General features: G+C 25.9%; 6 protein-coding genes across 8 annotated transcripts; 2 read left to right on the plus strand and 4 right to left on the minus strand.

Annotated features, from left to right (window-relative positions):
* Window positions 1-1,212: 1,212 nt before the first annotated feature.
* On the minus strand, window positions 1,213-1,891 carry LOC127287214 (LDLR chaperone boca). Its single transcript, XM_051314035.1, has one exon. It carries the CDS (start codon window positions 1,868-1,870, stop codon window positions 1,295-1,297), a length of 576 nt encoding a protein of 191 aa, XP_051169992.1. The 5' UTR covers window positions 1,871-1,891; the 3' UTR covers window positions 1,213-1,294.
* LOC127287213 (uncharacterized) lies at window positions 1,890-4,048 on the plus strand. Of its 3 annotated transcripts, none has more exons than XM_051314032.1 (8): window positions 1,890-2,032; window positions 2,593-2,679; window positions 2,803-2,854; window positions 2,923-2,972; window positions 3,050-3,083; window positions 3,154-3,257; window positions 3,330-3,442; window positions 3,536-4,048. In XM_051314032.1, exons 2-8 carry the CDS (start codon window positions 2,624-2,626, stop codon window positions 3,793-3,795), a joined length of 669 nt encoding a protein of 222 aa, XP_051169989.1. In that variant the 5' UTR covers window positions 1,890-2,032; window positions 2,593-2,623; the 3' UTR covers window positions 3,796-4,048. The 3 variants fall into 3 exon arrangements, with proteins under 3 accessions (XP_051169989.1, XP_051169988.1, XP_051169991.1); XM_051314031.1 differs by lacking the exon at window positions 1,890-2,032 and adding an exon at window positions 2,105-2,499; XM_051314034.1 differs by lacking the exon at window positions 1,890-2,032 and having other exon boundaries at window positions 2,107-2,679; window positions 2,781-2,854; window positions 3,536-4,046.
* A 113-nt stretch (window positions 4,049-4,161) lies between these two features.
* On the minus strand, window positions 4,162-5,249 carry LOC127287215 (uncharacterized). Its single transcript, XM_051314036.1, has 4 exons — window positions 5,035-5,249; window positions 4,742-4,940; window positions 4,459-4,652; window positions 4,162-4,379 (listed from the first exon to the last, which is right to left on the minus strand). Exons 2-4 carry the CDS (start codon window positions 4,936-4,938, stop codon window positions 4,198-4,200), a joined length of 573 nt encoding a protein of 190 aa, XP_051169993.1. The 5' UTR covers window positions 4,939-4,940; window positions 5,035-5,249; the 3' UTR covers window positions 4,162-4,197.
* On the minus strand, window positions 5,105-6,817 carry LOC127287212 (myb-like protein D). The gene is made up of 2 exons (XM_051314030.1): window positions 6,750-6,817; window positions 5,105-6,646 (listed from the first exon to the last, which is right to left on the minus strand). The coding sequence occupies exon 2, from the start codon at window positions 6,603-6,605 to the stop codon at window positions 5,640-5,642; it is 966 nt and encodes a 321-aa protein (XP_051169987.1). The 5' UTR covers window positions 6,606-6,646; window positions 6,750-6,817; the 3' UTR covers window positions 5,105-5,639.
* A 135-nt stretch (window positions 6,818-6,952) lies between these two features.
* On the minus strand, window positions 6,953-15,020 carry LOC127287211 (uncharacterized). Its single transcript, XM_051314029.1, has 9 exons — window positions 14,905-15,020; window positions 14,685-14,805; window positions 14,247-14,345; window positions 14,017-14,112; window positions 13,770-13,937; window positions 9,922-13,527; window positions 7,824-9,402; window positions 7,407-7,718; window positions 6,953-7,313 (listed from the first exon to the last, which is right to left on the minus strand). Exons 2-9 carry the CDS (start codon window positions 14,787-14,789, stop codon window positions 7,096-7,098), a joined length of 6,183 nt encoding a protein of 2,060 aa, XP_051169986.1. The 5' UTR covers window positions 14,790-14,805; window positions 14,905-15,020; the 3' UTR covers window positions 6,953-7,095.
* A 453-nt stretch (window positions 15,021-15,473) lies between these two features.
* LOC127287216 (DNA-directed RNA polymerase III subunit RPC1) lies at window positions 15,474-23,165 on the plus strand. The gene is made up of 20 exons (XM_051314037.1): window positions 15,474-15,728; window positions 15,855-15,990; window positions 16,064-16,213; window positions 17,776-18,111; window positions 18,179-18,511; window positions 18,589-18,726; window positions 18,807-19,004; window positions 19,076-19,312; window positions 19,384-19,717; window positions 19,854-20,103; window positions 20,235-20,464; window positions 20,529-20,879; window positions 20,980-21,148; window positions 21,308-21,647; window positions 21,719-21,906; window positions 21,971-22,118; window positions 22,175-22,327; window positions 22,403-22,603; window positions 22,739-22,872; window positions 22,954-23,165. The coding sequence occupies exons 1-20, from the start codon at window positions 15,685-15,687 to the stop codon at window positions 23,024-23,026; spliced, it is 4,143 nt and encodes a 1,380-aa protein (XP_051169994.1). The 5' UTR covers window positions 15,474-15,684; the 3' UTR covers window positions 23,027-23,165.
* Window positions 23,166-23,210: the final 45 nt, after the last annotated feature.

The raw sequence follows: 23,210 nt of genomic DNA on the forward strand, positions 1-23,210 counted from the left end.
TATATTTATAAATAAGTATTTAAATTTAAGTAAACTGTTACAAAACTTTGTTGAACAAAAAAAAAAAAAAAAAATGTGATTTTAAAAGATGATTTTACAGATCTCTTTAGAGCTAATAAATTGTAAACTTTCTGTACATACATTTTTTTTCTAATTTCTTGTAGTTTAATTGTATATTGAAAATTTTTTAATAAGCTAGCTAGAACAGGACTGCCAGTTTGCGCTTCATTCTCAAAATAATAAAAAATAATCAACCTGAATTTTATCTGAAAAATTGACAACTTATTCTAAATCAATAGATTTTATATTGATTTTATTTTTCTTTTTTAAAAAAATAAAAGCTTATTTATTTTAGTTTATAAGAAAAAGTTTTTGTAAATATTTGACTAATTGACATAGAAAAAAAATAAACGATTTAATTTTTATGTTGTAAAAAATGTAGAACTAATTATTTATTTTCTTTTATTTAAATAAGGGAATTTCAAAAAAAAAAAAAAAAAAAAAAAAAAAACTTAGTAATTGTGAATCCTGTGAGTGAGCAATTGAAAAAATTTTAATCAACTACAATTAATATTTACAATTATATTATTAGTAACAATAATAAACAATCAAACTACGTAAATAAGATACTCAAAGTTGTGACGACATTCGTCAAAAAAAAAAAAAAAAAAAAAAAAACGATTTGGCGCCTGGAAGCATAAATAATAATTAAATTAAATGCATGAAGAAACAAAAATCATCGAATTTGTCAAAAAAAAATTTGAAATGAAAAAATATTTAATTTAATGATTGTATATGCATAAGTGGTTAACGAACGTATTGAAAAATGATAATTGAAGATAGAATATCAAATTAAAAAACGCAGTCCTTTTATTGCTGATTACTATTAAAAAAAATTGTTCTTTGCTTTAAAAAAAAATGATAAACACTCAAAAAAAAAAAATGTTTATTGTAAAAAAAAGAAAATTAAAAAAAAAGTTTAAGTCGTTAAAACGTTCTGATGGTCATTATAAAACTTGTCGAATTAGAAACATATGTATAATGATTATAAAGTGTACATAAAAAAAAATATACATTTTTAGATAAAAATTTTTCTTATTCTTGAACATAAAAATATACCATTCTTAGTTTTTCTTTTTTTTAAATTTAATTTTTAAAAAATAAAATAAATATTTTTTTTCAAAGAATGAATATTGAAATAAATACTCAAAATTTCTTCAAAATTATACAATTTATTATTTATGATACAAAAGAAAATGTAATATTTTTTTTTTTACAGAAAAAAAGAAAAATATCAAAGTTCAGTCTTTTTTTTAGTATTTAATGAATACTGTCCTGTATATGTTTGTCCCTCAAGTGTGACAAGTTGCAATTCCTTTTGAGCAATTAAATAATTTTTTGCCTCAACCGCTTGTGATCCTTCGCGAAACATAAAAATTGATCTTCTATCTTCAATTGGATATCTTTCAACAATAATATGATTATTTTGTAAACTAGTTTGCCAAATTTGCATTATTGTTTTAGCATTGTCAATTGAAATATCGGGTCTAACATCAACAAACATCATAACACCTTTGCCCTTTTTTGTTGCACGCAAAACATTATCTGGATTAGACATATCCAATTTACTAATATCTATTTTTGCAGGTGGTCGTAAATGTTCAGGAAGTTCATCTGGCTCCAATGGTTCTTCATTTTCTTCCCATTGATCAAGTATATGTTCTAAATCGGCGTCCGACATATCTCTTATATCTTTATCTTTCCATGTTTTTTTAATCGGTTCATTTGTATTTTCTGCATGTAGAATTGTAAATAAATTTAAAACAATATATAAAACTGGTAATTTTGATAATAACAAAAATAATTTCATTTTTGTTTTTTTTAGGTTAAAATGACAAAACAGAATTTTTTTTTTTGACGTGGCCTTGATATAAAGGTGCTTTTTACAATGCAAGCAAGGTGGGGTAGGATATTTTGTCTCAAATTTTATTGGTTGACATGGACAAATCGGACACTATTGCTTCCTTGGCGGGTAATATGAAAAATTAAAAATTTTGCAAATCTATTTTTTTTATAATCGTATAAAATAATGATAGGCAATTTAATTATGAAAATTAATTAGTAATAAAATATTCACTTTTAATATAAGCACTTTTTCATTAATAGAGGGGGAAAAATAGAGGAATTTTTTGTATATTATTCTTATAATTCTTTCTGCGTATAAAAATGAGGGTAATATTGCAAGTAGTGATTTTTTGCATTATAAACGCCATTTGATCAACAGCTGTGTGGTGACCGGTTCGCCTTAAAAAAAAATAAAGTCTTTATAATAATTAATTTGACATTCATTGATTTAAATAAAATGTCAAAGCTCAATAATTTTTTTTATTAAAACAAATAAATGTTTATATTATACTATTTAGTAAAAATTTATTCACATATATGACGTTTCAGGGTGTGGTTTTTATTCAATTTGTAATAATTTAAAAAGTGCAAAATGTATGTACAACGAATAATTTAAACTTTCCTCTTTTTTTTTTTGACAAGTTTTAATAAAAGTGCAATTTTAAAGCAGTTTGTAAAAATATTTAGATGACGGCCAGTAGCCGCAATTTTGCAATTAATGGGGGCCTGTTTAGGCCTTTGCATTTCCAAAATTTTGGACTCCATATCAAACAGGTTAGAAAATTAAATAATATTTTTTTTTTTTTTGATTTAGGTAATTTAATTTTCTAAATGTAATTTGTAGAAAAATTAGTTGTTCTATTTTCCAAATTTAGATTTTATTGAAAATATTTATAGATTTTCTCGCAGCCATACAAGGATGTCTTCCGAAGAGGACGAACAAGTTGAGGTAAAAATTATTTTTATTTATTCACTGTTAAATAATAGTTGAATAAATAAAAATTAAAAATATTTCAGTTTGACACGGATTTTGATTTAGGCCAGAGAAAACAATTGAATTCAAAAAGGTGAGTAAAATATTTATTAATAAATCTATTTTTTTTTATATATAAAAATTTTATTTACGTTTACGCTTTCCGGATAGACTACTGTCATTTCTTATTATGAAACGCTTTAAGGTATTGTGTTTTGTAAATTAGATTATATTTTTAATTTCATTTTTTTGGTATTTATAAATATTTATTGTAGAAAAGGAACCAAGGATCGACTTTACAATTAATTAATGATGATGACTGGCCAAGAAATTGCAATAAATATATTCTGTTACATTCGAAAAATAATGCTTCAACTAGGTAATTATTAAATAAAATTTTATTTCTATTTTTTTCTTATTTAGTACAATTTTACTTTTTTTTTTTTTTTAGCTACGATTCTGATACATCCTTGCAAAGTACAGAACCACAGAAAATAATTAGAGAACAAGGTGGAGTTTTATCGACTCCTGTCTCTTCATTGGATCTCGAATGGGAAAACGAAGGTAGAGGAATAAATTTAAAAAAAAAATTTTCCTTTATAGATTTCTTATTATTTATTAAATAGGAAAAATTGGTTTTCTTTTCTTTTTTTTTAGGTATTCCCCTCTACGCTTTAGGATTAAACCAAAAAGAAAAATCATGTAATTCCTCAATTAAAACTGCCGATAATTCACATCCTTCTAGTTTGACTGCCTCACCTTGGTCACGTGTATCAAGTGCTGATAGTTTAGAATGGGATCCTGTAGAAGCAAATGTAGTTTGTCTAGATTTGGAAACCGAACGTCTTATCACTGAAATTGAAAGATTAACGGATAAGACACTTCGTGAAACTGGCGATTGGACAGTAACTAGCTGATAGATTCTAAAAGCTTATATTTTAGAGAACTATAATTAGATAGAAAAAAAAAAAAATATTTGTATATTTTTTTAAAAAAACATTTCTATATTCTCTCAAATACTGAAATTTCAATTCCGCCCTTCTGCCAATTTAGAGCAAATTTATCAATTAAAAAGAAAGTATTTTGTAAATGTATATATATATACATATATGAATGAAATTGCGAATTTAAAAAAAAAGCACGGATGTAAATAAGAGAGAATGATTCCTATTATTAATGTTTGGCTTTGAAAAAATATTTTTGATTTATAATATATATGTATGAAATGTTAAAATTGCTTATAAAAGCTTTTTACGCTTGTAATGTAATAAAAATTGTACTAGTATAGGAAAACTTTTTTTTTTTTATTTAACTTAAAACTATTTTTTTACATTTATTTTATCAAAATGTAATTGCAAATTTTTCATTATTTCTTGTCGTTGATACATGACTTCTTTATAGCAAAGTGATGAAAATAGTATTGGACATTCGTATTCAACAATTTCCAGACATTTTGTGTCATTACCAATTCCTTGGAATTTAAATTCTGATATCGAATTCACTGAAAGTAGAAAACAAAAATAAATTTGAATTTGAAATTTTAAATATATATATATAGAAAAAGAAAAAGAAAAATTTACCACAATCAAAATTGGTGAGAAAACATGTTCGATGCTCGGAATTAATGGAAAAACCTAATTCCTCAGGTTTCACTGCAAAATGACCGTGAGCTGTATTTTTGATAATTGGAATGTGACTCAAATGTTCGGAATATTTCACTGAATATTTCCAATGATCGTAATTTCCACTTTCGGCAATAATATTAAAATCCTCACTGTAAAATACAAAAAATGCAAATTGTTCAATAAAAAAAAAAATTGAAATTTGTTTCTTAAATAGAAAAAAAATGAATTTTTATATTACATTGTTGGATTTAATTGCTTCATGTTACTAAAATCTGCAACAAATTCCCAAACAATTTCGGGTGTTGAATTTTTAATTATAATTTCAAATGACACTGTGTGCTTTCTCTTGTAAAAAAATAATCCATAAACAATTAAAATAGTGAAAAAAGTGTAAGCCAATGTTTTTGTTTTCCATTTCATTGGATTTAATCCCATTTCTGAAAAAATAATAATTTTTATTTAAAAAGAAAGATATATGAAGAAGATAAGAATTAAATTTTTAATTTTAAACATTTAAAATGTTTTTCTTACCGTTAAATTTTTTTGTAATTTGATTTTTTTTTTCGTCACTTTTAATTCTTTTTGGATATATAAATGTGAAAATTTTTTTTTTTTCCTCTTAAAATATAATATTTGATATAGTATAACTAGTCCGGATGAACTTCCTGTTTTTAGATGAAATAAAGTCTGCGCTATGCGGTCAGTTCTCGACGATAAATTTGCTTCTCACTAAACTTGTAAAGAGTGGAGGGAAAGATTCGTTGATACAAAAATTCCAGATGCTTTTCTTTCATCTCCACTACTTGTGGCGCATCTCGTACCAAACGTGACGCATATGTTTTCTTATTTTATATATATATATATTATTTTCTTTTTTTTTAAATATTAAATAAACTATTTGAAATATTGATAAATAAATAATATAAAATTTTTAAAAAATATAGAAATAATTCTTAATAATTATTAAGAAGCATTTTTTTTAAAGAAATTATTTTATTTTTTCAATAAATATTTATAGGAGTAACAAAGTAATTAAATTATTATTATTATTTTTTTGAAAATAAAACTTTTTTTGTTTCGATAGTATTAGAAATTCAATTATATTCACGCTTTTTTTTATTAATTTTAAACGGAGTTTAAAATTTCTTCGTTTGATTTGAATTTTCTAAAAGTTGTTTTTTGGCATTTCCTCTGGTATTTGGTGGTTCAAATTTTGTATAATCTTGAATTAAAATTTTTTGTTCTTTGCTTTTCTTTGCTTTTGAAGCAATTGAAGAATTTGTGGATAAATTTTTCAGTTTTGAATTTTCTCCCTGAATTTTTGGTTTTCTTCCACGTGTTTTCTTTGGTTCGATTGTTTTTTTAGATAATGACGATTTATTTAATGTATTTTCAACTATGGAACTTGATGATGTATTATTGGAAATTGTGTCAATTTTTCTTTTTCTTGTAATTCTTGGTTCTTTTATATTTATCGTCACTTTTGAAATTTCTTTCGTTTGATTTAAATTTAAAATATCTTTGGCACTTGAGGAATTAGGAGAAAAATAATTTGTAATTTTACTGTTTCTTGTTCTTTTTGTCGGTAGTTTTAATGTTTCTTTATTTGAATTTGAAATATCTGTCGAAATTGATGAATTAGAAATTTCTTTTGATTCTAGCTCATTAGTATTATTATTATTAATAGAATTGTTTGATTTTTCCATTTGTATTTTTAATTTTAATGCTGCCGCCGATGGTTTATTTTCATTATTAACGTCATAAAAACGATTAGCAATTCGAACAAGTTTTTCAAAATCAGAATCAGAAGATTCATCGTCATTGTTTTCAAATTTCTCCACTTTCATTGTTGAATTATTAACATTAATTTCGGAATTATTTTCATTTATTGATGAAATTGAAGCGAGTTCTAATTTCTCATCATCATCATCATCATCATTTTCTTGTGATGTTAAATTAACTGTTGATTTTATTTTCTCTTTTTTAGGTAAAAATGAAACAAAATCATCTTCTTCGCTATTTGATTCTTCTTGTGACGCAATATTATTTGGTTTAATATAAATATAAGAATTGATTTTACTTGACGAGATTGGCGAAGACATAATTGAAAAATGTCGCTTTTAATTTCTTTTTATATTTCCACCTATTAAAAAATAGGGAACATAACTAATTAATAAGTTTAATTTCCTTTAAAGGAAATTTTCTTTATTAATCGAAATTTTATTTAATAATTTAAATATACTTACAAATCGTGTAGTAACTGTCAAATTGAATTTGAAGTCTGCTAGATTCTTAAGGCGCTTTTACAATAAGTGCACCTTTAAAGGTCACTTCACACCACAAAATATTGCGGGAATCTCCGAAATATGACATTAATTTTTTAAATATTTAAAATATAAAAATTTTTTTTTTGTTTTGTTTCAATTATTTCAAAAAAAAAAAATTCCAATTTAATGTTAACGCACATTTATTTAATACAAAAATTAAAGATACATTTTTAATGTTTCAAATACATAAAAATATAAAACTAAATATGTGATATTTGTAAAATAATTATTTAAACTGTACAGTTTTTTTTTTCATTTTTTAGCCTCACGTAATTTTTAATAAATAATTTTTCAAATTAATTTCCTGCTTCAATATTCCAGTTAACAAAAATTCTGTTGAATGCAGTTGTACAGTTTTTGGAGCTTTTGTCATGAATTTTTTAGCATTTTCATAATCTTGTTCATGTGAAATTATTATCATATCGTTTGTCCATTTTGTTGGTGATCGTAATAATGCTTTTCCACCGCAGGCAATGACCATTTCTATAAAAAAAAAATTTCAAAGGGATAAATTGATTTTAGAAAATTAAAATTAAATTAGAAATTGAATTTAAAAAAAAAAAAAAAAAAAGTTACCTTTCAATTCATCTACTGGTGGAGCAGTAATATTTGGTGTAAGCACAATTGTCCAGCCATCTAACATTTTTTTATCTTTAGCCTTTTGGAGACTTTCCTTTAAATTAAATTGAAATTTATTTTCAGCAATTGAATCATTTATAATATAATCATCAAGTACTTGAATTTTCGATTTTTTTGCACTATCCATTATCCATTTCACGGATAGAATTGGTATACCACGTGATAAGGCGCAAAGAAATTTGAAAGTTCTTCTTACTTTGTCAGTTACTAGAATTGTACATTTATTAATATCTTCCGTTTCTTGTAGTCCTGCAAAAAAAGATAATTTCAATTATCATTCAAATTTATAATTAAATAACTATAAAAATAAATAATAATAAAAAAATGTTTTAAAAAAATTAGAAGTCAACTTACCCAATTTTGTCAAATGTTTTTGATAGTCTTTAACAGCAATTCCAGTGAATAGAACTTTATGTTTAGAAGGAGAACTAAATCTGCTTCTCTTTGCTCTTGATGAAGTTGAAGCAGTTGATGAATTTAAATCACTATCGGCCAATGATAATATTGAAGAATTTGTTGATAAATTTTCTAATTTTGAATTTTCTCCTTGATTTTTTGGTTTTCTCCCACGAGTTTTCTTTGGTTCAATTATTTTTTCAGATAATGACGATTCACTTAATGTATTATCAACTAAGGAATTTGATGATGTATTATTGGAAATTGTGTCAATTTTTCCTTTTTTTGTAATTCTTGGTTTTTTGTTAATTATCGGCAATTTTGATATTTCTTTCGTTTGATTTAAATTTGAAACATCGGCAACATTTTCATTCATTGAACTTGATGAATTAATAGAAATATCATTTGTATTTTTTCGTGTTCTTCTTTTTGTCGGTAATTTTAAAATTTCTTTCGATTCTTCATTTGTTGAACTCAAGGAATTAGAAATGTCATTTGTTTTTTTTGTTCTTGTTCTTTTTTGATTTATTGGAATATTTGCCTTAATTTGATTTGAATTTGGAATTTCTTCCGAATCTTCCGAATCTTCAACTATGGAATTTGATGAATTTACAGTTGATTTTTGTTTTCTGGTTCTTGTAATTTTGGAATTTTGGGGAATTTTCGTCTTAATTGAATTTGAATTTGGAAGCTCTTCTAAATCATCAGCCGTTGAATTGGAGGAATTTGGAAGATTAATTGCAGCCTCTTTTGGAGTTCTAGTTTTTTTAATTTTAGAATTTACGGGAATTGGATTTGAATTTGAAATCTCTTCTAAATCATCTGCCATTGAATTGGAAGAATTGGGAACATCAATAGCAGCCTCTTTTAGAGTTCTAGTTTTTTTAATTTTGGAATTAATTGGAATTTTCGTTTTAATTGGATTTGAATTTGTAATTTCTGAATCATCTGCCATTGAATTGGAAGAATTTGGAACATCAATAGCAGCCTCTTTTAGAGTTCTAGTTTTTTTAATTTTGGAATTAATTGGAATTTTCGTTTTAATTGGATTTGAATTTGTAATTTCTGAGTCATCTGCCATTGAATTGGAAGAATTTGGAATATCAATTGTAGCATCTTTTATCGTTCTTTTAGTTCTTGTTCTTTTTGAATTTTCTCCTTTCACTTGAATTGAATTTAAATTCTCTTCTGAATCATCCATAATTGAACTGGAGGAATTAAGAACATCAATTGTAGGCTCTTTTGTTTTTTTATTTCTTGTTCTCTTTGGTTTTATCGTAATTTTGAAACTTTTTTTCACCTCATTTGAAATTTCTTCTGAATCATTAATTACAGAATTTGATGAATTATCACTGTTTGTATTTTTTTTAGGTCTTCCTTTTGATTTTAAAGAATCATCATCAAAATTCTCATCTTTTTTGGCACGTTTATTTTTTCCCATTTCCTCTTTATTTTCACTTGTTCTTAATGCGCGTTTTTTCAATGGTTTTTCAACTTGAATATTCAACATCGACATCCTTGGCGATCCAATGTTTACCTGAAAATCAGAGGCTTTTTCAATATTTATTCTTTCAAGACATATTTTTAATGTCTTTTTTGACTCTATCGCGCTCCTATTATTAACACTATTATAGACACTTTTAACATCCAAAACCCTATTTGCCATTCGTTGAAGATCCTCAAAATCAGAATCATCTGAATCATCATTGTCATTGTTATTTTGCATTTCTACTTCCTCGTTGATGTTGAAATTTTTAATTGAATTCAACAATAATTGTTTACATTTAATATCATGTGTTTGAAATGATTTTGATTTTAAATTATATGGACTGAATGACATATTTGAGGAAGTAGAAGGCGATTGATTAAAATCATCATCATTACATTTGGAAAGTAATGTTTTTGCTAAATGTGAAAGACCCTTGAAATTTGATGTTGTTAATGAATTTAAATCATCTTTTTTTGGCATAAACGAAACAAATTCATCGTCGCTATCGTCATTTGATAAATAATTTATTTCATTTGAAAGAAAAGATTTAAAATTAAATTTACCAACCTGAGGCGATTTGTGTGATCCTCCTGTTGATTCGTTGATTTTAGAAGTGACATTTGATGTTGATGCTTCGTCACACAATTGACTTGCTTCTAAAATATTCTTCACTTGTTGAGTTAACATCTGATGAGGTTCCACAATCTCCTCAGATGTACCCTCGAACATTTCATTTAAATTCTCTTCAATGGTGTCATTCAGTCTTATTGATCTTCTAGTGGGCGTTGATTTTTCTTTCTTTGGACTTTTTAAAGTTTTTTTCACTTGAATTGTTTCGTTTTTTTCAATATCGTCTATTGGTTGTGTTGCCGCTGTTTCATATTCTAAATTTTCAACACTAGCCAATCGCGATTTCATTTCATAATTTGCTGACGAAGAAGAATTTTCTTTTTTTTTTATTGGAGATTTGGGAATTTGTTTTTTAGGAGTTGAAATTTGTTGATTAGTTTCAACTTTAGATATTCTTGGAGATTTTCGTGAATTTGATGAAATTGTCTGCGATGATTTTCGTTTCAAATTTTTTTTCAAATCTTCTTTTTCTGAAAATAATTGTCTACTCGTTGATGGTTGAACTTTTTCATTATTTGAATTTATTTTATCTTCTATTTTGGAATTTTTATTTTTAAATATTGATTCAACTTCGGCGTCTGAATTTTCATTTACATTTGTTACATCTACATTTGTTGATGATGATTTGATTTTTTTTGAATTATTTTCAGATATTGATTTTGAATTTTGAATTGATTTTTTTGTAGTTTTTGAATTTGTTTTACATTTTTTAAAAATATTTTCAACTTTTTCGTGAATAATTGTTGATCTTTTTGAACGTCTTGGACTAAATCCAGTGAAATCAGTAATTTTTTTACTGTTTTGTTTGGATGGAGAAGAATCTAGTACTGATGTGGAAATATCATTTGTTTCGGGATCTAAAACTTTTTCTTTTTTTTCTATAGCGAAATCTATTTCCGGTGTTTTTGAACTTCCCGCTAATGGTGTTTTGGAATTTTCAGTATTGGATTCTTCAATTTCTGGATTATTTTCTAAAATTTCAGATTCTTGAATTTTATCCAAATTAGTTGAAGTTTCGTGTGTTGAACCTTCGAAAATTCCTTCTTCATCAGTATCGGATTCTTCTTTTTCTGATTGATTCTTTGCCATTTGAATTTTATCTAATTTTATAGGAATTTTATTCGTTTCTTCAAAAACACCTTCCTCATCAGTGTCAGAATCTTCATTATCTGATTTATTTTGATTTTTATCATCAATTGTTTCTTGAAAATCAATGGATTTTATTGGTAATTTTTGCGTGAGTCCATCAAAATCAATTTCATCTGTTTCGAAGATTTTTGAATTTTCTTTTTCAACTTCTTTCGATTTCACTGAAAATTTTGAAAATAATTGTGTTTCATCTTGATGAATTTTATTTTCATCGTTTGGGGAAATTTTTTGCGTCCGTCCATCAATATCAATTTCCGCTGATTCTTTTGGAGATATTTCCAAATTCAACGATTCTGATTTTGAAGATAATTCTGTTTCATCTTCTTGAATATTGTCGGAAACTTTTTGCGTTGGTCCTTCGAAATCAATTTCATCTGATTCTAAATTTTCCGAAAATTTTGCAGATTTTTTCGATGAATTTGCACTTGGGCTCAAAAAGACTTGAGTTTTATCTTCATGGATATTATCTGATTTTGAAGATAATTCTGTTTCATCTTCTTGAATATTATCGGTAATTTTTTGCGTTGGTCCATCGAAATCAATTTCATCTGATTCTAAATTTTCCAAAAATTTTGAAGATTTTTTCAATTTCAACGATGAATTTGCACTTGGACTCAAAAAGACTTGAGTTTTATCTTCGTGGATATTATCTGATTTTGAAGATAATTCTGTTTCATCTTCTTGAATATTATCGGTAATTTTTTGCGTTGGTCCATCGAAATCAATTTCATCTGATTCTAAATTTTCCGAAAATTTTGCAGATTTTTTCGATGAACTTGCACTGGGACTCAAAAAGGCTTGAGTTTTATCTTCATGGATATTATCTGATTTTGAAGATAATTCTGTTTCGTCTTCATGAATAATATCCGTAACTTTTTGCGTTGGTCCATCGAAATCAATTTCATCTGATTCTAAATTTTCCGAAAATTTTACAGATTTTTTCGATAAATTGGCACTGGTACTCAAAAAGGTTTGAGTTTTATCTTCATGAATATTATCTGATTTATTTTCGTCTTCGTGAATAATATTCGGAACTTTTTGCGTTGGTCCATCAAAATCAATTTCATCTGATTCAAAATTTTCCGCAAATTTTGCAGATTTTTTCAACTTTAACGATGGACTCAAAAGCATTTGGGTTTTTTCTTCGTGAATATTATCAAATACAGTTTCATCTTCATTATTATCTTGAAAGCTTTTTGAATAATTTTTCAGTGATTTTCGTGAATATGTTTTTAAAGTTCCTGTTGGACTTGAAAATGGTTGAGTTTTATCTGATTTTGTTGTGAATACTTGAGTCTCAATTTCATGGACATTATCAATGATTTTTTGAGTTGGTCCCTCAAAATTAATTTCAGTTTCTAAATTATTTGAATATTCTTTTGGATCTTCATTTACTTTTGTCGATGAATTCAAAAATGTTTGTGTTTTATCTTCATGGATATTATCTGATTTTGAAAATACTTGTGTTTCATTATCATGAATATTATCATTTGATTTAGCGATATTAATATCATCTTCATCGCTCTCTGAATCAGGTACAATATTTGGATTCTCGGAAATTTTACTTTTTCTTTTTGGTGATGATGTTGTAAATTTTTGTGTTGGTTCCATGAATATTCCATCTGTATCTGAATTATTTTTTGAATTTTCATGAATTGAATTGTTTTCAATTTCTTTTTCATGAATTTTATTTAATTTTATTGAAATTTGTTGCGTTGGTTCATTAAATATTCCCTCTTCATCTGTTTCGGAATCTTCATCTTTTGATTTTTGTTTTGTATTTTCTTCGTGAATTTTGTATAAATTTTTAGAAATTTGTTGCGTTGCTTTTTCAAAAATTCCCTCTTCATCTGTATCTGAATCTTCGATTTTTGAATTATTTTTTGATTTTAATGATATTCTTGTGGATGGACTTAAAAATGTTTGAGTCTTCATTTCATGAATATCATTTTTTGTAAATACTTGAGTTTCATATTCATGTATACTATCATTTTTATCGGGAATTTTTTTAATTGGTTCCTTAAAAACTTCTTTATCAGAATCTTCGACTTTTGAATAAATTGTTGCAACTTCATTTTTTTCTTGATGAATATTTGATGAATTTTCGACAATATTTTTTGTTTTATTAACAATTGGAATTTGTTTTTTATCAATTATTTTTTGTGTTTGTTTTTCGAAAATTCCTTCTTCATCTGAATCGGAATCAGGTATAATATTTGAATTATCAGAAAATCTTGGACTTTTCTTTGAATTTGTTGATTCTTCTCCAATTTTATTAAATGATGTTGAACTTTCATTGCACGGAAGATGAGAATATAATTCCATTTCTTCTGGAGCTTGATTTTCAGCAGCTTGTGTTCCATAAACTACAGAAGATTCATCATGGGTGTTGTTCTGTACAAATGGATTCAGAATTCAATAATTTTTGAGTATCTTAAAGAATCATTTTAGGGTTTAGTGTCAATTATATAGGGAACACGATAAAGTAAATTTTGTTTGTTAGAATAGTATTGGAATAATTTAAAAATACGAAGAAAGAGAATTTTATCATTAATTTACTTTACAGGAATAAATTAAGAAAATGCATAGAATTTAAGATGTAAATACAAAAACAAAAAAGGAAATTTCAAATTTACCAAAACTGATTCCGGTGTACTGGCAATTATTTTATTTATCCTCATATTTATCGGTGTTCTCATTAAATTTCCGTCAGTGAAAAAATGTTTTAATGTAGCTTCAATTTGTCCAAATTTTATCGTACTTCCATTTATTAGCTCATAACCTCTGTTAGGTAAAAATTTTCCCTAAAATTAGAAAAATATATTTTTATTCGTTGACTCTTTTTTTTTGCAATATATATATATATATGAATTATAAACTTACCTTAAATCGATCAAAACTTCCGTTTAAGGATTTTAAATCTGTAAGGAAACATAATTGTTTTCTACCTTCGATTTCGGCATGATGCTTTGATACCGACTGTGACAATTAAAAAAAGGGATTTAAATAGTTAAAATCGTTAAAATAAAATAATTTTTACTTAATAAAAATATATTTAGGTACATTATATTGTAATATAAAAGAATATTAAATTAATAAAAATACTATATTACCGCATCTTTGACTACAATCTGATTTGAAATATGTCTGCCAATAGTATTTACTCCTGTATAAATTGGATGCTCTTTATCTTTTATTATCAAAACTCCAACCTATAATAGAATCAAATTTTACAAAAAAACCAGTTTTTTAATATTTATTTTTGATTAAAATATAACCGGCTCAAACCGGCTTTTATTTTATTTCTAAAATCATTTAAATTAAAAAAAATAAATAAAAGAAGAAGAAATATTTCTGCCGATAAGACAATCTATAATTTTTATTTATTTAAAACAACTAATAAAAAATTATAGCATTAGCATGTAATAAAAAAAAAATTAAAAAAAAAAAATTAGTGACACAATATAAAAAGACAACTTTCAATATTTACTGGTACTAGTATTAATAAAACTTATTAAATATAAAACATGTAAATTATCCATATTTCTTACCTGCTTTCTTTTGACAGTCTCTGATGTTTGACTTTCTGACATTTCATCAGTTCTTTCCAAAAGTTGCGTTGCCGAATAGGCCAAAGAAGACGAAGAGTCATCCATTTTCTAACCTAAAATTCTAATTTGCGAATATATTTGTAAAATATATTATCCATAAAATGTCTATATATTTAAAAAGAATAATGCAATATTTCACAAAACTATATACATAACTTACAGAATTCAAATATTAACAATAAACAAAATTAGGTTGCTTGATTTTATTTGTTACACATTCTTATAACTGTATACAATGAAAACCGAAGCGCAATAAAAATTGAAAGAACTTCATAGACAATTGTTACCAATAAAGTAAAACAAATCTTATTTCTGATTGGTTCGTTTTATGACATTTTCATTTAATATTGAAATATCGAAATTTGAAATCCTTTTACTTTATTATTTAAAAAAAAGATGTCTAATTATCAATTTAGATGTTTTTAATAATATATTTTAATATATATATATATTTTTAAAAGATAGAATTGTAAAAAGTTCGAATTTTTAAATTAAGATCATGATTTTCGTTTGTTATATTTATCCATCTTTGATTATAGCCGGTAATGTAGATTTTATATTCTTTTGACAATTCCAATTTTTGACACTTTTAAGTTTTGGCAATTATTCTAACTCTTTTGACACTGTAGAAAATAAAAACTTTTTGAATTTCGCACATTAATTTTTATACAGTTGGCATCACTGCCCATTACGAAGTAAAGACAACTTCAACTACCCATGTTACCTACAGTTACGAATCGTATAAACAACACATGGAATTCAACATTGAATTTTAAGAAAAAAACGTGTTTCTTTTGACCAAAAAAAAAACGTGAAAATGACTTCATTTTTAAGATAAATTAACATTTAATAACGGGAAAAAGAAATTTGATTAATTTACTCAAATTTTCTTGATTTAATAAAGAATAACATTATTGAAATAAAAGTTAACCTTAAAAAAATGGTGAAGGAAGTATATCGAGAAACAGACGTTGCCCGAAAGATGTATGAATTTTCTTTTAATTACAAAAAAAAAAAAAAATTAATGATTTTTATTATGTACTTTTTTTTTAATTTTATGTTTTACATTTCAAATTCTAAAGTTATATATTTTTTTTTATTGTCATTTAGATCGGAGGTATCTTTCGGTGTCGACAGTCGACATAATATGGGAAAACAAGCTCATCTTCACGTCGTCGCCAAGAATTTATATTGTCAAGATGGTAATCGAACCCCTGTTACTTATGGTGTTTTGGATAAAAGAATGGTAAGTATTTAAAATTAATTTTATTTTACAATTTTTGTTTATAATTTTGAAAAAAAAAAATTAATTATTCAAGGGAACTTCGTCAAATTCAACAAATTGTACAACTTGTGGTAAAACGTTGAATGAATGTATTGGTCATTTTGGATACATTGATCTTGAATTACCAGTATTTCATATCGGTTATTTTCGATCAATTATTGGAATCTTGCAGTCAATTTGTAAAGTATGTTTCTTTTATTTATTTTTTACTCAAGGGTCAATCCATTATATTTCGACTGAAGTCGTCGCTGACTAATTTTTAAAAATTATAATACTTTGCAGGAATGATTTTGAAGTTATCAAGATCACGAAATGAAAAGAATTTTATTAAAATTTTAATTATTTATTGCAAAATATGAATTTAAAGTTTATGAGGTGCTGAAAACTGTCAATTTTTTAGCCATTAGAAAATATGCAAAAAAAAAACAGAATTTACCATAAAAATAAAAAAAAATTGTTGTAATTTACTAAGAATGAATAAATTTATCATTATCAATTGATATAATTATTTAAATATGTGAAATAATAGATAAAATATGATTTTCAAGTTCGCCTGTCAAATAACCTAAATTTGCACATTTCATCTATAAAATGTGAGAAAGAGAAGTCATTAAATTGAAAAAAACCTTACCAAATATAAAGTACCTGTGACTAACTTTTAGTTTTTCTTAGCACTTTTTTCCTTTTTTCTTCATAAATGTGAAATAAAAAGCAATAAAAATTGGCACTTTGCTTATTTTCACTATTTTCAAATGTAAATAACTTTCTTGGAGAAAACTGAAAAATTACAAAACTTGGGCAATATCTAATTTATCACTAAATACACACACTGGAAAAAAAATTCGCTTTGGTCCCGAAGATACTTTTTGAGATAATTAAGTTTAAACTTTTCACAATTTTTATCAGGTTAATACATGTAGTTTTTTAAGGACGAAGTTAGGTTTTATTGGTTAAACATTTTGAACTAACTTCAATTTTATAAAAATCACATGCATTAACCTGATAAAAATTGTGAAAAATTTAAACATAATTATCTCAAAAAGTATCTTCGGGACCAAAGCGAATTTTTTTTCCAGTGTGTGTATTTAGTGATCAATTAGATATTGCCCAAGTTTTGTAATTTTTCAGTTTTCTCCAAGAAAGTTATTTACATTTGAAAATAGTGAAAATAAGCAAAGTGCCAATTTTTATTGCTTTTTATTTCACATTTATGAAGAAAAAAGGAAAAAAGTGCTAAGAAAAACTAAAAGTTAGTCACAGGTACTTTATATTTGGTAAGGTTTTTTTCAATTTAATGACTTCTCTTTCTCACATTTAATAGATGAAATTTGCAAATTTAGGTTATTTGACAGGCGAACTTGAAAATCATATTTTATATATTATTTCACATATTTAAATAATTACATCAATTGATAATGATAAATTTATTCATTCTTAGTAAATTACAACAATTTTTTTTATTTTTATGGTAAATTCTGTTTTTTTTTTTGCATATTTTCTAATGGCTAAAAAATTGACAGTTTTCAGCACCTCATAAACTTTAAATTCATATTTTGCAATAAATAATTAAAATTTTAATAAAATTCTTTTCATTTCGTGATCTTGATAACTTCAAAATCATTCCTGCAAAGTATTATAATTTTTAAAAATTAGTCACGACGACTTCAGTCGAAATATAATGGATTGACCCTCAACTATTTTTTTTTTTTTTTTTGGTAAAACTTTATTTATTTATTTTTTTTACAGAAATGTTCTTCCGTAATGTTAATCAAGGATATTAAAAAGAATTATTTAAATCGTGTACTAAATCCAAATTTAGATTATTTAAGTCGTAAAGCATTAAGAAAACAAATTCTTGAGAAGGCAAAAAAAACAAGCGTTTGTCCATCATGTGGCGAACAAAATGGAACTGTGAAGAAAGCAGGTTTATTAAAAATTGTTCATGAAAAATTTAAGGGCAAAAAAAGTACTGATTTAGTTTTACAGGAGAAATTGGCCGAATATCGAAATGCCGTGGAAGATAATAAAGAATTGGAAAGTATTTTACAAAGTGGACTCGTCAATGTTTTAAATCCGTTGGAGGTAAAAATGAAAAAGAAATTAAAAAAATAAAAAAAAAAAATTAAATAATAATTAATTTTTATTATAGGTACAAAATTTATTTGAACGCATTCCAGAGAATGATGTACCACTTTTGTTAATGAATTCAAATTGTGCACATCCAAAAGATTTGATATTAACGCGAATTCCAGTACCACCGATTTGCATTCGACCTGGCGTTGAATCTGATTTAAAAGCAGGAACAAATGAAGATAATTTAACAATGAAATTAAGTGAAATTGTTTTTATTAATGATATTATACAAAAACATCGTGTAAGTGGATCGAGAGTACAAATGTACAATGAGGCATGGGAATTTTTACAATTACATTGTGCACTTTATATTAATAGTGAAGTCTCGGGAATACCTCTTAATATGCAAGTAAGTAAATGAAATTATTTTCTAATATTTTAAATGAATAGAATAAAAAAAAAAAATACTTAAAACATTGTTTACAGCCGAAAAAATCAGGAAGAGGTCTTGTTCAACGTTTAAAGGGTAAACAGGGACGTTTTCGTGGTAATTTGTCGGGTAAAAGAGTTGATTTTTCAAGTAGAACTGTCATTTCACCGGATCCAAATCTTCGAATTGATCAAGTAATTATTATTATTATTATAATTATTATTTTAATTGGAATACAAAAAAAAAGAAAAAGTAAAATTAAAATATTATTAAGGTTGGAGTTCCGGTACATGTGGCAAAAATTCTTACATATCCGGTAAGAGTAAATAAAGCGAACATTGAATTAATGCGAAAATTAATTCAAAATGGTCCCGATATTCATCCTGGTGCGAATTTTATTCAAAATACAAAATCAAAGCAAAAACGATATTTAAAATTTGTTAATAAACAAAAAGTTGCACAAGATTTACAGGTAAATTATTTTTTTGTTATACTTATAAAATTAGTATGAAATTGAAAATAATGATATTCATTTTTTTCTAGTACGGTGATATAATTGAAAGACATTTATGTGACGATGATGTTGTTCTATTTAATCGTCAACCGTCTTTACATAAACTTTCAATAATGGCCCACAAAGCAAAAGTAATGGAACATCGTACATTTAGATTCAATGAATGTGTTTGTACGCCCTATAATGCTGATTTTGATGGCGATGAAATGAATTTACATTTGCCACAAACTGAAGAAGCAAGAGCCGAAGCTTTAGTTTTAATGGGGGTAAATTATTTCTCTAATTTTATTTTTAATTACTGATTTATATATACATTTTTTTTTTTTTGGTTTTGCAGAATAAATCAAATTTGGTGACACCACGAAATGGAGAATTAATAATTGCAGCGACACAGGATTTTATAACTGGTGGTTATTTGTTAACGCAAAAGGATACATTCTTAACTAAAACACAAGCATTTCAATTGGCTGGTTCTTTAGTGTCGGGTGTTGATTCAAATTTAGAAATTGATTTACCACGACCGGCAATTATTAAACCTTATGAAATGTGGACGGGAAAACAAATTTTCAGTTTAATTTTAAAACCAAATCGCGCTACTACGATTAAAGCGAATCTTAAGGCAAAAGGAAAGGCATACACTTGCAATGAAGAATTATGCATCAATGATTCGTGTAAGAATTTTTGTTTTTTTTATTCAAATAAATTTTTGTTTTTAATCTTGAGAAATTAAATTTTTTTATTGGTAATGAAATATGTTTTTTTTTTTAAATAATATTTTATTTTAATTTTATCTTTTTTTTTTTGCAGACGTTATAATTCGTAACTCAGAACTTATTGCTGGATCAATGGATAAAACAACAATGGGTTCTGGATCGAAGCAAAATATTTTTTATGTTTTGTTACGCGATTGGGGTGAAGATGCTGCGACAATTGCAATGTGGCGTTTATCAAGAATGACGAGTCTTTATTTAATGAATAGAGGTTTTTCAATTGGAATCGGTGACGTTACACCTGGTCAGGGTTTATTGAAGGCAAAACATGAACTTCTACAAGCTGGGTATGAGAAAATTAAATTTTTTTTCCCCCAATAATTAATTGTTCCATTAAAAATTTTTACTAACGACAAATTTTTTGAAAAAAAAAAGTTTAGACAATAATTTATTTATTTTTTCCCCTTTTTTCTCATAGTTATTCGAAATGTACGGAATATATTCATCAAATGGATGAAGGACGTTTATCGTGTCAACCAGGTTGTTCCGAAGAGGAAACACTCGAGGCAATGATATTGAAGGAACTTTCAGTTATTCGTGATCATGCCGGTAAAGCGTGTTTAAAAGAACTTCATCCCAGTAATAGTCCACTTATTATGGCATTGTCTGGCTCAAAAGGAAGTTTTATCAATATATCACAAATGATAGGTAATTTTATTATTTATTTATATTGATTTTTGTTGCTATTTAAAAAAAAAAATTGAATTTTTAGCATGTGTGGGACAACAGGCTATTAGTGGTAAACGTGTACCCGATGGATTTGAAGATCGTGCATTGCCTCATTTTGAGAAATTTTCTAAAATACCAGCAGCAAAAGGATTTGTGCAAAATTCCTTTTATTCAGGATTAACACCGCCGGAATTTTTCTTTCATACAATGGGCGGTAGAGAAGGTCTTGTTGATACAGCGGTGAAAACTGCTGAAACTGGTTACATGCAAAGAAGATTGGTGAAAAGTTTAGAGGACTTATGTTTACAATATGATTTAACTGTGAGAAATTCCGTTGGCGATATTGTTCAATTTAAATACGGTGCCGATGGTCTCGATCCTACTTACATGGAAGGTAAGTTTTTTTCGAATTATTTAAATAAGATGCGAATTTTTTCGCGTCTTAGTTGATCCAAGGAATTTGTAATTTAAAAAAAAAAAAATAATTGTTACAGGTAAAGATTGTCCGGTTGATTATAAACGTGTTCTTGATCATGTGAGAGCAATGTCATCCTATAGAGATGAAACACCGCTTGAACCAATGAAAATTAAAAAAGCAGCTGAGGAATTGCTCAAGACGGAGGAATATTTATGTCTTAGTGATGAATTTAAAGAAGAGTTGAAGTAAAATAAATTTTATTGTCAAAAAAATTTATAAAAGAATGAAAATTATTAATCCGAGTTACTTAATTGATTAATAATGAAGTGATTGATAATTTTTGTCCTTTATTTAAAACTAAGTTTTATTTTTATTAATATAATTTTTTTTTTTTTGGTGGATAGGGATTTCATGACCTCAGTGGCAAAGAAAGTTGGTAAAATACGAACGAATATGACAACGAAAATACCAGTGAAATTGGAACTTGAACGTTTGACACTATCGCAATTAGTTGAATTTATTCATACGTGTAAGGAAAAATATATGCGAGCAACAGTTGAACCAGGAACGGCTGTTGGAGCATTAGCGGCGCAAAGTATTGGTGAACCAGGAACGCAAATGACGTTAAAAACTTTTCATTTTGCTGGCGTTGCTTCAATGAATATTACACAGGGTGTACCGCGAATAAAGGAAATTATAAATGCTAATCCAAAAATCAGTACACCTATTATTACTGTAGCTTTGGTAATGGCAATTTTTAAATATCTTGTATTTTTTGTTTTTAATTTTATTTTATTTTCTCTTTTTTTTTGTAGGAAATTGACACGGATCCGGAATTTGCAAGAAGAGTAAAGGGAAGAATCGAGAAAACAACATTGGGAGAAGTTTGTGAATATATTGAAGAAGTCTATCTTCCGGATGATTGTTTTCTTTTAATAAAACTCGATACGGATAGAATTAATTTATTAAAACTTGAAGTGGACGCTGAATCAATTCGATATTCGTAAGTTTAATTTTTGTTTTTTTTTTTTTTTTTGTAATATTGTTAATTAATAATTCTTTTTCAGGATTTGCACCTCGAAATTGAAAATCAATCCTAAATTAGTTAATGTTCAGGGAGATTCGATAATTACAGTGAATCCAACAAAACAAAAACAAAGTCTTAGTGTTGCTCTAACGAATCTTAAAGAACAATTAGGCAACGTTGTTATAAAGGTAATTTTCTTTTTTTCTCTAATTTTATAAATTTAATTTTAATTTTTGTTTTATAGGGACTTGCATCGGTGAATAGAGCTGTAATTCACAATGATGATTCGAGTGGACAGACAAAATATAAATTATTTGTTGAAGGCGATAACATGCGAGAAGTAATGGCAACGCCCGGTGTTCTTGGGAAAAAAACAACTTCAAATAATACCATTGAAGTTAGTTTGAAAAGAGAATTTTAAATACCTAATTATGTTTTTTTGTTATTTAAATCAAAAAAATTCTTTTTTCAGGTTTTTCGAACATTGGGAATTGAAGCTGCGAGAGCGACAATTATGAATGAAATTAAATTAGTGATGGAAAATCATGGTATGAGTATTGATAGACGTCATCCTATGTTAGTTGCCGATTTAATGACAAGCCGAGGTGAAGTTCTTGGAATAACAAGACAAGGTTTAGCAAAAATGAAGGAATCAGTTTTAAATTTGGCTTCGGTAATTAATAAATTTCAAATTTTTTTTTTATTTTACTTTTTAATAAAAATAAAACTGAAAAAAAATATTTAACTATTTTAATTTAATTATTAGCAATTAAATTTCTATTAAATTTATAAAATTTTCTGTTTTTAGTTTGAAAAAACAGCTGATCATTTATTTGACGCAGCTTATTATGGACAGAAAGATACAATTTGCGGTGTTTCAGAATCAATTATCATGGGAATTCAAGTTCCGGTTGGAACTGGAATTTTTAAACTTCTTCACAAATATCCTTTTCTAACTATTTAATATATTTAATTTAATACAATTCTTTTTGAATTTATTTTTTTTCCTTAATAGAAAAATACAGCTAACAAGGACGAACCACAGAAACGAAGTTTAATTTTCGATGATCCTCAATTTCACGATAGAAAATGTTAAATTGAATATTTTTTTAAATTTTTAATTTAAAAAAATGTGTACTGTACAAAATTTGATTTTAATTTAGAAATTTTTAAGATAGGTAAATAAAATTTTGTATAAATTAGAAAATAAATATATATGAAATTTAAAATTATAATATTTTTTAGAAATTTCGATTTTTTGAAAATTAAAAAAACAATTT

This window comes from Leptopilina boulardi, unplaced genomic scaffold (assembly GCF_019393585.1).
Source record: "Leptopilina boulardi isolate dan_hultmark-lab unplaced genomic scaffold, ZJU_Lbou_2.1 LbouV2_368, whole genome shotgun sequence".
NCBI lineage: Eukaryota > Metazoa > Arthropoda > Insecta > Hymenoptera > Figitidae > Leptopilina > Leptopilina boulardi.

Bases quoted from the DNA above. Each gene is read 5' to 3' on its own strand.
- LOC127287216 (XM_051314037.1), top strand. From the start codon at position 15,685: ATGGTGAAGGAAGTATATCGAGAAACAGACGTTGCCCGAAAGAT. The intron at 18,112-18,178 runs GTAAAAATGAAA...TTTTTATTATAG, and splicing joins ATGTTTTAAATCCGTTGGAG to GTACAAAATTTATTTGAACG. The intron at 22,604-22,738 runs GTAATTAATAAA...TTCTGTTTTTAG, and splicing joins CAGTTTTAAATTTGGCTTCG to TTTGAAAAAACAGCTGATCA.
- LOC127287213 (XM_051314032.1), top strand. From the start codon at position 2,624: ATGGGGGCCTGTTTAGGCCTTTGCATTTCCAAAATTTTGGACTCCATA. The intron at 2,855-2,922 runs GTAAAAATTATT...AAAATATTTCAG, and splicing joins AAGAGGACGAACAAGTTGAG to TTTGACACGGATTTTGATTT. The intron at 2,973-3,049 runs GTGAGTAAAATA...CTTTCCGGATAG, and splicing joins AAACAATTGAATTCAAAAAG to ACTACTGTCATTTCTTATTA.
- LOC127287211 (XM_051314029.1), bottom strand. From the start codon at position 14,789: ATGGATGACTCTTCGTCTTCTTTGGCCTATTCGGCAACGCAACTTTTG. The intron at 14,113-14,246 runs GTAATATAGTAT...TAATTGTCACAG, and splicing joins AGATTGTAGTCAAAGATGCG to TCGGTATCAAAGCATCATGC. The intron at 13,938-14,016 runs GTAAGTTTATAA...TTCTAATTTTAG, and splicing joins GAAGTTTTGATCGATTTAAG to GGAAAATTTTTACCTAACAG.
- LOC127287214 (XM_051314035.1), bottom strand. From the start codon at position 1,870: ATGAAATTATTTTTGTTATTATCAAAATTACCAGTTTTATATATTGTT.
- LOC127287215 (XM_051314036.1), bottom strand. From the start codon at position 4,938: ATGGGATTAAATCCAATGAAATGGAAAACAAAAACATTGGCTTACACT. The intron at 4,653-4,741 runs GTAATATAAAAA...TGTATTTTACAG, and splicing joins AAGCAATTAAATCCAACAAT to TGAGGATTTTAATATTATTG. The intron at 4,380-4,458 runs GTAAATTTTTCT...TTCTACTTTCAG, and splicing joins TCTCACCAATTTTGATTGTG to TGAATTCGATATCAGAATTT.
- LOC127287212 (XM_051314030.1), bottom strand. From the start codon at position 6,605: ATGTCTTCGCCAATCTCGTCAAGTAAAATCAATTCTTATATTTATATT.